Here is a 15,683-nt window from a genome sequence, read left to right as displayed (position 1 = left end):
TCCTAGTTTTAAATTTTTTTTACACTAAGCAAACTTTTCATTCTCGGTAGGTTAAGGAAGGCAGAAACACAAACTTCAGCACCCTGAGAGAAGCAGGGTCCATGCATCAGCTGGGACATCCACTTCTGGCTGAAAGTGTGAGAGGAGAACAGGCCAAGACATGATATTCCCAGGATTCCAGTCAAATTCTCAGGCCCTTTACAGTATTCCTGTGTATAGACCTACACAGCAAAATCTGTAGATTTTAAGCACACAAATGTCTTTGACTAGCAGGAATGCTTCCATGTTTTGTGAATCTTACTTGGAGGTACTGTAATGTTCAAACATCATTAGACAATGAGTTGATTTCTGCTTTACTCCAGCCCATTAACTCCATTTCTCATCAAATCTGGGACTCTGGAGCAGCTCTAATATTAAATTGTTCTACAATTGGTGGCTCTTCCTCAGTCCCAAAGCCCTAGACTTTTCTCCTGCTTTTCTACTTTACTTTCCTCCTTTAAGTTAGTCTCTAAAACCTACCCCTTTGACCAAACATTTATCTCTATGTTTCTTGGTGTTGTATTTTGACTAGCATGTAGCACATTGGGATGTTTTATATAGTAAAATAGTTATAATTTATTGTTTGCTGACAGCTGAATCAAAAATCACTTTTCTGACCTTACATTACAGCAAATTACATGATAATAAACTTCTCAATCTATCCCTTGGGTCTGGATTCAGGAGATAGTGGTATGGTGAAATTGTTACTGCACCAGAGGCTCCAGGCTAATGCTCTGAGGACATGGGTTTAACATGCTGTTAAAATTTAACCAAGTTCACAAATGTCCTTTAGGGAAGGAAATCTACTATCTTTACCTTGTCTTGCCTACATGTGACTCTAGAAAATGTACAATAAATGCTGACTTTGCCATCATTGCCACGTCCCACAAAAGAAAAATATCTAGCATTATCAGCTCTGATGGGACATGTTCTTGGAAGTGGTATTAATGTCCCTACCTCGAAGCCAGGAGGCCTAAAGTCAAGTCCCATCTGCTCCAGAGGTGCATAATAACATCTCTGAACAAATTGATTAAAAAATATCTGAAACTTGCGGCATCCATGAAGATGGTTGGGGTATGGCTGACCAATGATAAATCCACTGATATGGAGTAAGGTCCACCAATAAGAATTCTTCAGGAAGCTGAAAACGAGTTATTTATGAGGTGGTACCATGCATTGAAATGTGTGAGCAATGTTCATCATGTCTGAAGGAATAAAACTTCACCACTGAAAATAACATTTTTGAAATTAACTAGGAATTGATATTTGTGGTTAAAAGTTCAATTTTATTAAACTGCAATTAAAAAAAATCACAACAAATTTGGATAACATACACAGCACAAATATTGTTTTCATGATTATATATTTGCAATACAATGTGGGTTTATTGAAATTCTTTAAGCAGAGGCAAGTTTAACAAAATATATGAATATTGCCTCTGGCATCACAACTAACTGTAAGGGGCTGTGCAATGTTGGAAACATTAGACACAAACCACCAAACGTTGCTCCATGTTATTACCAGGGGTGTCCAAACATCTCGTCATTTATACTGTGAAGATTTGAAGCCAAACATTTGAGTCCACTAGGAGGCACTGGCTTAAAATTAGAGACTGCCATTTTACAACACAGATGAGGGGCAATATTTTTTCTTTCAAAGGCTTGTGTGACATTGGAACTCTCCGTAGCTGAAGGCAGTGGAAGTGGAGTGACTTTTAAGGCAGAGGTAGACAAAAAAAAATCGAAGTTATCTGGGAAGGTGGAATTCAAGATACAACAAGATCACCCATGATTGTACTACTTTGGATCTAATTTTGTATGTTTGCACAAAAAAATAACAAAATAGCTTGCATTGATATAGTGCCTTTGAAGTGGAAAGGTGAGTTGTAGAGGTGTAGCAAAAACAGGATGGACAAAGTAAGGTTCTTAACACAAGGAAAAACCATCTAAATTTGTGCACTAGGAATTAATGAAGAGCAGAAGAATATGTGCAGCCGTGTCAAGAGCGGAGACTGTCAGATGGTGGTGTCCTACTTCAGAACTGATCCATCTCTAGATCTAATCATTTTCAAATCCCCAGGACCACAGAATTCTAACCAGATAAACTTACAAGTAAGATACATAAGTGCAAATAAAACTGAGTCAACTAGTTTTTGCAGATCTGTTTTCCAATACAGTTTGGACACCCCTACATTATAGCGCAACTGTAAGTAAATAGGCATAAAGCCTGATCTTGGGATAATTCAAGCAACATGCATTTCTATGTCTGAAGGAGGAGGAAGCAACTTAGACAAAATTGGCAAGTGCTTGATGAAGCTATAAGCATTTTAAGTATAAATAGAAAGTGAAAAGCAATTCAAAACCAAAGTTTGGTAGTAAAAAATAAAAGTCCCAACAAAAATATTCTTTATGACACACAATATACAGCATTCAGTATTGCACTTGACAGGAAATAAATATGTACAAGTAAATATGTTACAATTATTTTTCTTTAATTTACGCACAACCTTTTGCAAAAGGCCAAGACCCATTAATGATCAGACAATGTAAAATTAGAGGCTATCACTCCAGGTACCAAGTATCATATTTATGATAAAGACCAACTTAAAACAGCTGTATACAGGAACATAGTTGGAGCACTCATCAGACAATAAATGTTTTCCATCGCCTATAATACTGTTAAAATCAACACAAAGATATGTTATTGCTGAACACATACTTTAATTATTTGTTACTGTTACAGGAATCTTTCAGTACTGACATTCTAATTTATCATAAATGTCTAAATTAACACCCTTTATGATTACTTTGTAACCATGCATTTACTACATAGTAATGTAAATCCCTTTTTATATATTTCCTCCCCACTTATGCAGATTTTACATTATTTTAGTAACTAACAACAAAATCCCAAATTGTACAAACCTATTTTGGAATATTGCGATAATTACTGCTTTATAAATTGGAAAATCCAGATTTGGGATTATGCTTCAAATTTTGTTCATAATGGTAATTGGGACTTCTTGCAAGACTCAGAAATTACTCCTGATATCCTGGTTTTGTACGATATTGAAATTTATACATAGCTCTTCAAGACTGACTTCTAATATTAGGAAACATAAGTCTAGCAATATTTTACTCTGCTACGTTATTTAAAAATTTCCATTTCACACTTGACTCGGATGGAGAATAAAAATAAATATTCTGTCATCTTTATTGTAGCCAGAGTATGCATTTTAATAAAGCCCCAACAGCTGCACATGAGCTGTGTATGAATCAATGCTTAGGGCTTAAATTAAGGAGCATATAGTCTTATTATTAATGATACAAATGTACTTGACTATTTCAGCTCTATATTATGCACAACAACACACAGCATTGGTGCACCGATATGTGCTAAAGAGATGAGGGAGATCAGAACCTGTTCTTCTGACAGCAAGTATCTGAACACTCAAATCAAAGCAAAATGCTATGGATGCTGGAAACTGAAAGAAAAACAGAAAATGGAGATACTCAGCGAATCTGGCAGCATCTGTGGAAACAGACTGAACAGTTATGACTCTTCTACGGAACTGGCTCTGAAGAAGTCATATTTGACTCAAAACATTAACTTTGTTTCTCTCTTCAAAGATGCTGTCAGACCTGCTGAGTTTCTCCAATACTTTCGGTAAGCATCCGAGCATTGCTAGGTGGCGGTGGCAGGGTGACAGATGAGGAGTGAAATTCCAAAAATGATCAGGAAAGACCAAAGAGTAACAGAACATTTCTTAGAAAAGCAAAATACTGTGGATGCAGGAAATCTGAAATAAAAATACAGAATGCTGAAGAAACTCAGCAGGTCTGCTGCATCTGTGGGGACAGAAACAGAGTTATCATTTTATGAATTCTTCAGAAATTCATGTTGGACCTTCATTTCACTTTTGGGAATTGCTCCCTTAACTGAAGAATTGTTCTGGACTAAGAAAAATTTTGAAAACAGAAGATGAAAATACTTGAAAATTGGGATACGTAAAGTGAAAAAGTTACAGACCATTGCAAATATCACTGTAATTTGAACCTTTTTGAGAGTTCATCACTCATGCTGTTGCCAAAAACTATTTTCAGCAATACTCGAAGGACAAATGGGTAAGGTGACAGAAATTCCATATATTTAAAATGGTAATTTACGAAGAGTTAATAAGAAATCTCAATTGCTTTTTCAGGTGATCCCTGAATTTTAACTGTAATACAGACAGAAACTGAAGTGTCTGAGTACAATGAATTCAATCATATTAGTCACTTCTTCAGGAGACTTTCGAAAGTAGGAACACAGCATTTTTAATTACTGTTTGGAGCTTATAATGAATGAATCACTGTATAGTAACTTTTTATATGTAAATACTCACCATAAATACTCTATACTGAAATTGTCAGAAATACAGTGCACAGCTTGCCCTTCTAGTGACGAGAATCATTTTCTGCATGTGCTTTTTATAATGAACTACCATAAAAAAATTTCCCACACACTGATTCTAACCTGTTTTAGCCCTGGGAATTATATGAATTACATATCTGTGCAAAGCGGAGGCCTCAAGTCTCTGCAGCAATATTAAGTTAACAGCAAAAGGTCAACCATTAGCAGTATATCTGAAAGTGGTTGAGACTCTCCAGAGGCAGGGAGGTTTTTGCATTTTTTGAATATTTCCTTCTATATATGAAGTGCAATGAAAAATGCACTTGTGCCACTAATTACATATTACAACTAACCATTACTAAATATTTTACTAATGGCATTTTCCTACTTTTCCATCAAAGGAGCATCTTGAGACGATGCATAAAACTAGAAGATATACCACATTATAACTTAGTCATTGCAGCAGGAGACACCTTCCAGATAAATGACTTGCCTGAAATAAGAATAGAATACTGCAGCCAAAGACACTCAGTGAGATCAGCCTTTAAGTGTATGCTCCAAGCATGCTATATCTGTAGGTGAATATGATATTTCTTTACAATGATAGAGTAAATTCAATGTTTTCATTGTGAGGAAAATGCATTCTTAAAAGGAGAAAGGATGGATAAACTATAACATGATAAGTCAATTCTCTAACTGCATTTCCAACAGGTGGGGAATTCCTGCTGGGAAGACAGTTTTCTCAATTTCCTCTAATGTTCACACAGTCAGAAATTCACTACTGATCCTAGCATCTACAAGTTAAAAGATTAAATGACTGGATACTCCATGTTTTTGTCTAAGTATCTGAACTGCAAACTTCACTATTTTGCCCAATGTGAATTGAAAATGAGTTACTGTAATTAAAAGGGATATACACTGATTAATAATTCACTTGGTTTGAAAGCTTTCCCTGATCTGCACTGTGAAAATGCAAAACTTCAGTTCACTCAGACATTCAGAGAAAGTTCTGGCTCCAAGTAAATAATTCCCATATTAACTCCTGTGATGTAAATAAGCAGATATCTCATAACTTGGGAGAAAAACACAAACAGTAAAACACAACAAATCCACAAAAGCAGAACTGCTGAGTAGCTCTTGCTTTAAAATTCAACCAGTACACATTTGACTAATATAACAAATATCAAGGACACATTTTGTGAATTTCTGTATGTACAAGCAGATTTACAACAATATTAAAAATATCCTTCTTGTTCAACTTGCACCATGTTCAACTGCAGTCAGTTCACCAACATGAAGTTCTGTATAAATCACTTCACAGTCTATGACAGATTGATTATGATCCATTGGAGGGTGGTTTACATTACTTAAAGCATTCTGCAGGATTCGCAGCATCTCTGCTTGTAGGTGTTCAGATGACACAGCCTCAGTCTTTTGACAAGTGCACAGTAGCGTGTTGTATCCAGACATCCTCCTTCTGAAGCTGCAAGCAACATATCCAAAACCAAATATTACCACGGTGAAGACTGGAAACATGATTCAATTACTCAGTTCCCACAGTTTTACCACACAAGAAATTTAGAATGCAATCCCAACAAACGTGTACCCAATGCTATTCGATGCTAAAACAGATGAGGTCTTCCTGTGCAATGCCTGAAGCTACCAAATATACTCAGGTAATAGTTGATCTCACGTACAAGTCAATCCCCTACTTTTGGCCAATTAACCTGGAATTTTCCACATATCTTGTGTAAAGATCAACCTTAGTTCTTCACAGGTAACAGATCAACGTTTATGAGTCAGTGTGGTGGCTGTCACGTTCCACTCTAGCATTCCAGTCTGTGGTTGTTCTGCTCTGCTCCCAGTCTTCCCAATTCGCTGGTTGTTGTGCTTCAGATTTTCAGAATTACCATAATTCATGTTTTTTTTTCTCTGTTTATTCATTTAGAGATCACTTGGGCTTCTGCTAATAGTACAGTATGAATTTTGATGGGCATTAATTTCAGCCCCTCAAAAGTAGTATCCATGCAATAACTTTAACCTTAAAAAGTAGTCAAAAAAATTTGGTTATTACACGAGTATATATGGTAAATTTTATTGCAAGATATTGTTTTTATTTTAAGCAGATAGAAATGTACTCACTGTCACAAGAGGTTAGATTACAACGTTGCCATGTAGTTGGTCGTTTCTTCCATCCACAATACTGATCAGCCACAGTCTCATTACTTCTCTTGTGGATGCAAGTGACACGGCGAGACTGGAAACCAATTCCACATGTTGCTGCACACTGTCTCCACGGTCCCATTCTCCACTCCACGTTACATTTACTTGACTTACATTTTCTGGCAGGGGCAGGCCTGTGGATTGCAACACATTATTACTAATCATTGGGACAGGAATAGACAGAGAGTTGGGATCATTTGAGAAGGTGAGTGGAACCGTTTATAGGACCTCAAGACTTTGGAAGGTTTCCTCACTGTCAATGCCACTGCTGCTTTTGTAGGAAAAGAAGACAGAGATATGGAACATGTTCTCTGCAACACCAGCAAAATTTACAAGGAAACTTGATCATCCAGGAATTCCATTAGATCAAAAAATGTTACAGCTACAGTCAGTTCTGACATAACGTGATAGTTCTGCGTAAAAAGAAAATTGCACAATAGCAGCATCATTTAAAACGAAAGGAGCTGGAATCACATTATGGCCAATAACAGTCAGGAAAGTTGTGTTCGACAAATAACAGCTTAAATTCGTCAATCGCTTTAAAGCCAATTCGCTTTGAAGAAACACGTGTTATAGCAGGACAGACCATGTTTTGTCATAAAGCCTAAATAATTAGCCAATGCAATTCTTGAATAAAAGCCCATCAAAGATAGACACAACAAAGGAGGAGATTGCTTTACTCAGTCACCATAAAAAATAGGGCCTGGGTTAATATCAGGGGAAAACAACAGTTTCTAAAATTATACAATCGTTCTGTTATACAGCATGGAGACAGACTCTTTACTCCAACTTGTCCATGCCGACCAAGATTCCCAAATTAATGTAGTCCCACTTGCCTGCATTTTGCCTGCTAAACCTTTCCTATTCATATACCTGTCCAAATCTCTTTTAAATATTGTCACTCTATCTGTATCTATCACTTCCTCTGGCAGTTCATTCCATATATGAATACTTTGTGTGTGAAGAAGTTTTCCCTTCAGGTCCCTTTTAAATCTTTCACCTCTCGCCTTAGAAACATGTCCCCTAGTTTTGCACTCCCTGATCCTGGTGAAAAGACCTTTGCTATTCACCTTATCTACACCCTTCATGATTTTATAAACCTTAATAAGGTCATTCATTAACCTCCTACGTTCCAGTATAAAATGTCCCAGCCCATCCAGTCTCTCCTTATAACACAAACCCTGCATCCCTGGCAACATCCTGGTACATCTTTTCTGAACCCTCCCCAATTTAATAATAATATCCTTTCTCCCAATTATCTGTCTCAAGGCTTTTCAATCAAAAATGATAACCAAGGGCTTGGTCAAAGATGTAGGTTTTAAGCCATATCTTAAAAGACAAAAGTGAGATAAAGATGCAAAAATGTGTAAACAGGGGTGCAGAGTTTAGAGCTAACAAAACTAAAAGCATGGCTACCAGTGTTGGGACAATTAAAGTTGGCGTTGCTCTAAATACCAGAATTTGATGAGCATAGATACCTTGCATGATTGTGAGGCTGATGAGAAGGGGGAGGAGCAAGACCCTGCATGGATTTGAAAACCAAGATGAGAGCAGATCAATGCTGCAGATGGGGTCTCACCCAGGCCCTGTCGAATTGCAGCAAAACATCAGTGCTCCTGTACTTGAAACCTCTCGCTATAAGAGGCCAACATACCATTTGCTTTCTTTACTTGTATGCTTACTTTCAAATGACTGATGTACAAGGGCACCCCAGGTCTCGTTGCAACCCATCGTTTCCAATGAATCACCATTCAGACAACAAGCCGCCTTCCTGTTTTTGCTACCAAAGTGGCTAATCTCACAGTTATCCACATTTGTCCAATTTCAAGGAAGTACTGAAAATAATTTTCTACAGTTGAAACATCAACTCAACTCCTGTTGGAAGTTCTATTTCAAATACTTCCCTGACATTAAATTATTGGAAATCATTACCATCCACAAATAGTTTTCAATAACCTGGTCATATAAATGATAGGATCACAAAGGTCAAAAATGAAACTCAGTTGCTTAGTACCTCTTGGCTTTGTCACAGGCAATCTCTGTGGCTGAAGTTCCATTTGTATATTGACATACAATTTGGCGATGTTGTACTGCAATATTGTGACCCACACAACGACCAGAGCACTGTCAAACAAAACGAAAGTGTTTATTGCTAGTGGTATTGAAAATATTATGCGCTTAAAGAATGTGGTTTTTGACAGTGTAATGAGATTCATTAATAAATTTATTAGCAGCAATAAGTATTTTGATCCACAGTATTTGTGACTTAGAACATAACAATGCAGTACAGACCCTTTGGCCCTCGATGTTGCGCCAACATGTGAAACCGATCTGAAGCCCATCTAACCTACACTATTCCATTATCATTCTTATGTTTATCCAATGACCATTTAAATACTCTTAAAGTTGGATAGTCTACCACTGCCATAGGCAGTGCCACACCACTACTACTCTGAGTAAAAAACTTACCTCTGACATTTGTCCTATATCTATCACCCCTTCGTTTAAAGTTATGCCCCCTTGTGCTAGCCATCACCATCCAAGGAAAAAGGCTCTCACTGTTCCACCCTATCTCACAGCCTCAAGTCCCTCAGCCTTTCCTCATAAGCCCTTCCCTCCAAACCAGGCAACATCCTGGTAAATCACCTCTGCACCCTCGCCAATGTTATTATGCGGCGACCAGAACTGTGTGCAATACTCCAAGTGTGTTTGTACAGCTGCACCAGAGTTTTGTACAGCTGCAACGTGACCTCATGGCTCCGCAACTCAATCCCACTACCAATAAAAGCTAACACACAGTATGCCTTCTTAACAACTCTATCAACCTGGGTGGTAACTTTCAGGGATCTATGCACATGGACACCAATATCTCTCTGCTCATCTACTCCACCAACAATCTTACCATTAGCCCAGTACACTGTACTCCTGTTGCTTCTTCCAAAGTGAATACTCACATTTTTCTGCATTAAAATCCATTTGTCATCTCTCAGCCCAGCTCTGCAGCTTATCTATGTCCCTCTGTAACCTGCAACATGCTCCTGCACTGTCCATAACTCCACCGACTTTAGTGTCATCTGTAAATTTACTAACCCATCCTTCTATGCCCTCATCCAGGTCATTTATAAAAATGAAAAATAGTAGTGGCGGCAAAACAGATCCCTGCAGTACACCATTAGTAACTGAACTCCAGGACGAACATTTCCCATCAACCAACACCCTGTCTTCTTTCAGCTAGCCAATTTCTGATCCAAACCGCTAAATCACCCTCACTCCCATACCTCCGTATTTTGTGCAATAGCCTACCATGGGGAACCTTATCAAACACCTTACTGAAATCCATATACACCACATCAACTGTTTTACCCTCATCCACCTGTTTGGTCACCTTCTCAAAGAACTCTAAGTTTTGTGAGGCACAACCTACCCTTCACAAAACTGTGTTGACTATCCCTAATCAACTTATTTTCCTCTAGATGATTAAAGATCCTCTTATAATCCTTTCCAACACTTTACCCACAACTGTAAACCAGTAAACATTTCTATCCTCCAGTCTTCTGGCAATTTCTAGTCGACAACGACGACATAAAGATCAAAGCCAAAGGCTCTGCAATCTCCTCCCTGGCTTCCCAGAGAATCCTAGGATAAATCCCATCTGGCCCAGGGGACTTATCTATTTTCACACTTTCCAGAATTGCTGACACCTCCTCCTAGTATATCTCAATCCCATCTGGTCTAATAGCCTGTATCCCAGTATTCTCCTCGACAACATTGTCTTTTTTCTTGTGTGAATATGATGAAAAATATTCATTTAGCGCCTCTCCTATCTCTTTGTGCTCAATGCACAGCTTCCCACTACTGGCCCCAACAGGCCCTACTCATCATTCTTTTATTCCTGACACAGCTGTAGAAAGCTTTATGGCTTTCCTTGATCCTACGTGGCAATGACTTCTCATGTCCCCTTCTGGCTCTTCTTAGCTCTCTCTTTATGTCCTTCCTGGCTAACTTGCAACTCTCAAGCACCGTAACTGAGCCTTCACGTCTCATCTTTACATACACCTCTTTCTTCCTCTTGACAAGAGATTGAACTTCTTTAGTAAACCACTGTTCCCTCACTTGGCCACTTCCTCCCTGCCTGACAGGGACGTATCAAGGACACCCAGTAGCTGTGCTTTGAATAAGCTCCAAATTTCAATTGTGCCCAACCCCTGCAGTTTCCTTTCTCATCCCATGCATCCTAAATCTTGCTTAATCGCATCAAAATTGCCTTTCCCCCAGCTATAATTCTTGCCCTGCAATATATACCTAACCCTATCCATGGATAAAGTAAACTTAACCGAATTGTGGTCACTATCATTCTTAAATTAGAAATACCAAGCTAAAGCTTAGTAGTTTTTTTGGTCACCATAAAACAGAAGCTCAGGTTATGTCAAAGGTTAACGACAATTTCTATCATTATGGGTCCTTTACTTTAATAAACTGTCCCAGGGCACTTTAATCAAAAAAGACAACCAAAATGGGGGCAATGTGGGGGGAAACAGTGGTTCTTCTTCAGCATTGAATCAAAATAGGTGCAGACTTCATGATGTCTTTTTGACAATTTGTCAGAATTGGCATCACTCACTTCATATTTTTCAGAGATCCATTCTCTTTTCCCGTGCTTGCTGTGCTTGTCGTGTATTTGTTATTCGTTCCAAAGAATTTATAGCAAGGCCTTTAAACTTTTGGGCTACCTTCAGGTCAAATATTTTTGCTAACCTCAGCTCAAAGCAATGCCATGAGAATGCATATCCTCTGGCAACTGAATGTCTGAGATCCAAGAAAACAGTTTTAAAAAATACGTGCAAAGATAGTGCTCAGATATTGTTTGCGTGGATAAACTTTTTAATAAGCAGTTCACTGCACTTAGACTAAATTCCAGTAAACTGCACTATGTAACATTTGACAATCTCAGCTCTGTTTTCACAGGCAGTCATGATAACAAGGAATTAAATGCAGCAAGGTGTTAAGCAGTCAAAACAATGAGTACCCAGTATTCTGTAGGAGAATTCTGTCGATTACCAATATTTTAATGCCCACTTATTTGCACTTTACTAATCAAATGCCAACTACAGGAGAGTTGCACAAGGTACTAAGTGCATTAATTGATATACTGCACAGCAATGAGATTAAAGTTTGGTGCCATTTGACACTATCAGAAGATCATGTTTGATTTTAATACATTAACTGGAGAAAAACTCCCTCTTTGACAATTTTTTTGCACCTATGAAATCACAGATTATAAATATAAACAGATCAGAATTTATACATTAATATCATAGACAGGCCAGTTGCTGCATTCAGAGACTCACTTTGTGGTTTTCAGCAAAATAAAGACTAGGGGGTGACATATAGTCTAACACCATATCAACAATATCCCAAAGGAGATGTACTGTGTGCCTCTCATACCAATAATTTAACATTGGATACCTTAGCCAACAGCCACTTACTTTCAGCAATATCAGGGTCAACTTATTCCCTTCTCTTACATATTTTAAAACCCTAAAGAATGCTTGTATTTCAATTCAACACCTTCCAAACCCATGACCAATGACGATGGCAGCATATTCTTGGGAAAACCACCACTTCATGATCCCCTCCAAAACACACATTATCCAGACAGGTTTATAGCCCATTCCTACTAAGGTGTTCCTACACCCGAGAAGTTGGTTAACCACCACTTTTTCAAGGATAATTAGGGATGACAAATAAATACTAAATTAATCAAATCTTTTCATACATCGGCAGGGGATTTTTTGACTTTAGTTCACATGTAATTCTGGCTCAGCTGCCATTGGGAGAGAATCTATGCTGCCAAGTTACAATACATTGCTGCCCAAAGGCCCAATTACAACCAGAGATGATTAGTCCATAGTGGAGCAAACCTAAAGACAATTATTGGGAAAATGGCACCATTAACTGGATGATGGGAGTAAATTTCCAACCTCACTTTCTCAGCTGTATGCATGGCCTGAGTGGACTTAAGAAGCAAAAACGCGCCAGAAAGAGTTGTAGGTCGTTAACAGAATCAGTTTGATTCTCCCTCTGATTAAATTAATGCACTAGTTGGGTTGTGTAACAGCTGTAAAATCTTCTCCCCTTGATAGTTTCCTGTGAATCGCTCCCAGGCTGTCTATTACCCAGATGGTAAAGACAAAGATTGAAATGTATCTTAGAATCCCCGCAATGTGGAAGCAAACCGTTTGGCCCATCGAATCCACATCAATCCCCTGTAAAGCATCCCACCCAGACCTACTACCACCGCACCCCCCCCCCTCCCCCACCCTATCCCTGTTACCCTGCATTTCCCATGGCCAATCCACCAAACCTACATATCTTTGGGCTGGAGCATCCAGAGGAAACCCATGTAGACATGGGAACAATGTGCAAACTGCGCACAGTTGCATTATTTGTAATTGATCAGCTGCCGGGAGGCAGGGGTTGGAGTTTACAAGCCTGCAATTTCGAAACAAGCGATGCAGGAAATATGATCGAAGATGCCTTATATTTGACCAAGATTTGTTTCGCATGGTTTAGTTAAGTCATTAAAAGTACATTAAAAAAATTCCTTTGGCATGCAGGTCTGCTATTTTTCACTCAGTGTTGAGCCATTTGAGTAAAATTCTTAGGAGAGTTTTTGTACAAGAGATTGAAATGGGGTCAGTATAGGAATTTCACACAACAGCTTTCACAATTGTGCTAATAAATTGGCCTCAGCAAAGCTCCGAACTCTTTCATTTTTCATCATGATCATCATTGCTATTGAAAAGAACCAAATAATTCTTAGCAGAGATCTATATCATTACCTGTCCCCACGCTGGACTGCTCCACCCTACACAAGGCTGCAATAAGCAATCCTCTACTTCAGCGGGCTGTTCTGTGCTGTCTGCACAATATGCTGGAGATAATGTTTTTACTGTTCCAGTAGCCGTTAATTGCTCGCATGTCACTCGTCGCTGGCGGATTCCTTTCCCGCACGAGACTGAACAGCCTGACGTTGTCGTCGCAACCCACCTAAAGGGCACAAAATAGCTTAATAAAGAGATAATTTTGTCTATTATGAAATGAATTCCGTTAATGCAAAATCATTTCTTTGTGATGACAAAAATGGGTTAAGGAAGGCAAGGTGACTTTGCTATCATGCTAAAATTAAACATTCAGTGGGGACCATTTTTGCTGAACTCATTCATTGTGTTTACAAAGATGTTAACTTGTTTTATAAATAGGGCCGTCAGGAATGTATTGTAAGTGCAGAAGATAGAGCTAGGGATACTGCTGACTCGAATTAAAATGCCATCTGCAGTGACAAGATCATATTCAACAGAGTCAATGAATCAAAACCCCATATTTTCATTCTGTTCATCTTCAAAAGCTCCTGCACAAAACCGTCATGGTGTCAATCAGATCAGTTTGAAGTCTGAATGTAGCACGTGGACATTAGATAATGTGCTTATGAATGAAACATCCTTTGTCCGTGGGTTGTGTTGTCATGAGATACTTGGACTGGACCAAAACTCTGCTTCTTATCCTGTATCTCCAATAGGGTCATCATCAAAAATCTTATGGCAAGTATGTTGACTTAAATATAATTTGAATATTTCAAGTAAACCAATATTGCTAATTTCATTACGCTCATTTTAAATGGCAGCAACAATGCTGGCGATTCATTTTATAAGACAAATGCTTAATGTTGCAATAATTCCAATTTGCACCAGAAACTCCTTGCCTTAAGTCCCTTTGTTTGATCAGCCAATGCCTTTCTCTTCTCTTCCCAACCACACCACACCCATAATCGTAAATAATTGCACAACATATGAAATATAATTTTTTTTTGTTTCATGTGAAATATAGATTTTTGAACTATTCTTTGTTGCTTAAGTTCTTCATTGACTGTGGCTCAGTGGTAACGCACTTGCCTTTGGATCAAAAGGTTGTGGGTTCAAGCCCTACACCAGGAACTTGAGGTAAGAAATCTAAGCTGATACTCCTCTGCAGTACTAAGGGAATGTGGTGCTGTGGAGGTGAGGTTGTTTGGTTGAGATGGTAAGGTAGGACTTGCATTGATATAACATACTTCATGGCCTCAGAAGGTTGCAAAATGCTGTACACCCAATGAAATGCTATTAAAATGTAGTAGCTGTGGCAATCCAGGAAGTATGGCAGTCAATTTGCAAGCAGCAAACTCCCACAAACAACAATGTGATAATGACCCAAAAACTGTTTATATGATGCTGACTAAGGGACAATTATTAGTTGGGACATTAGGGATAACTTCTCTGCTGCTCTATGAAAGAGTGTCAGATATTTTACATCCACCTTACAGAGTCTCAACTTAATCATAACATCTCATCTAAGAGGCATGACATCAGAGAGTGTGGCACTTCTCCTGTACCTCACTGGAGTGTTAACCTAGATTTTTGTGCTCACCTCCTGAGGTGCAACTTGAACCCACAACCTTTTCACTCCTGATGTGAGAATGCTACTAACTGATATAATCTAGGCTAAATTCTCACCAGCTTCCTCAGATGGCCCGAAAAGATCAGAGTTCACTATTTGCGAGTAGAATAGGAGAATTTGCCAGTGTCGAGATCAACAACAGTTAATCCTCACTCAACACCCAAAGCAGATTATCCGTCATGATCATATTATTTCTTGTACGGTATTGTGTGCAAATTGGCTTCCTACATTACAGTACTGCAAAAGTATTTCATTTGTAGAATGTTGTGTGACATCATAAGGTTGCAAAAATCCATGTATGAACGTGACTCTCTCTTCCTTCACTTTTATCATTGCCACTAAGCTTGAAATTATCATACATGATGTCAGTATATAAAAAAGCTTAATGCAATCACATATTTCGACAACTAATATGAACAACTCATTTCTCAATTTTAATGAAAGGTCATCAATCTGAAAGATTAACTCTGCTTTTCTCTCCACAGATCCTGCCAGATCTGCTGAGTTTCTCCAACATTTACAGTTGTAAGATTTCC

General features: G+C 38.4%; 1 protein-coding gene across 6 annotated transcripts in view; it reads right to left on the bottom strand.

Annotated features, from left to right (window-relative positions):
• Nucleotides 1-1,304: 1,304 nt before the first annotated feature.
• adamtsl3 (ADAMTS-like 3) overlaps nt 1,305-15,683 on the bottom strand; it is a 672,454-nt gene continuing 658,075 nt past the window's right edge. For all 6 annotated transcript variants that reach the window (XM_043677597.1, XM_043677600.1, XM_043677599.1 and 3 more), the window contains 4 exons: nt 13,497-13,704; nt 8,669-8,778; nt 6,574-6,788; nt 1,305-5,914 (listed from right to left, as the gene is read on the bottom strand). In XM_043677597.1, coding sequence (XP_043533532.1) covers nt 5,799-5,914; nt 6,574-6,788; nt 8,669-8,778; nt 13,497-13,704 — 649 coding nt within the window. In that variant the 3' untranslated portion in view covers nt 1,305-5,798. The remainder of the gene's footprint in view (nt 5,915-6,573; nt 6,789-8,668; nt 8,779-13,496; nt 13,705-15,683) is intronic.

Source organism: Chiloscyllium plagiosum, chromosome 36, assembly GCF_004010195.1.
Source record: "Chiloscyllium plagiosum isolate BGI_BamShark_2017 chromosome 36, ASM401019v2, whole genome shotgun sequence".
Classification (NCBI taxonomy): Eukaryota; Metazoa; Chordata; class Chondrichthyes; order Orectolobiformes; family Hemiscylliidae; genus Chiloscyllium; species Chiloscyllium plagiosum.
This window is presented reverse-complemented; position numbering and strand designations above follow the sequence as displayed.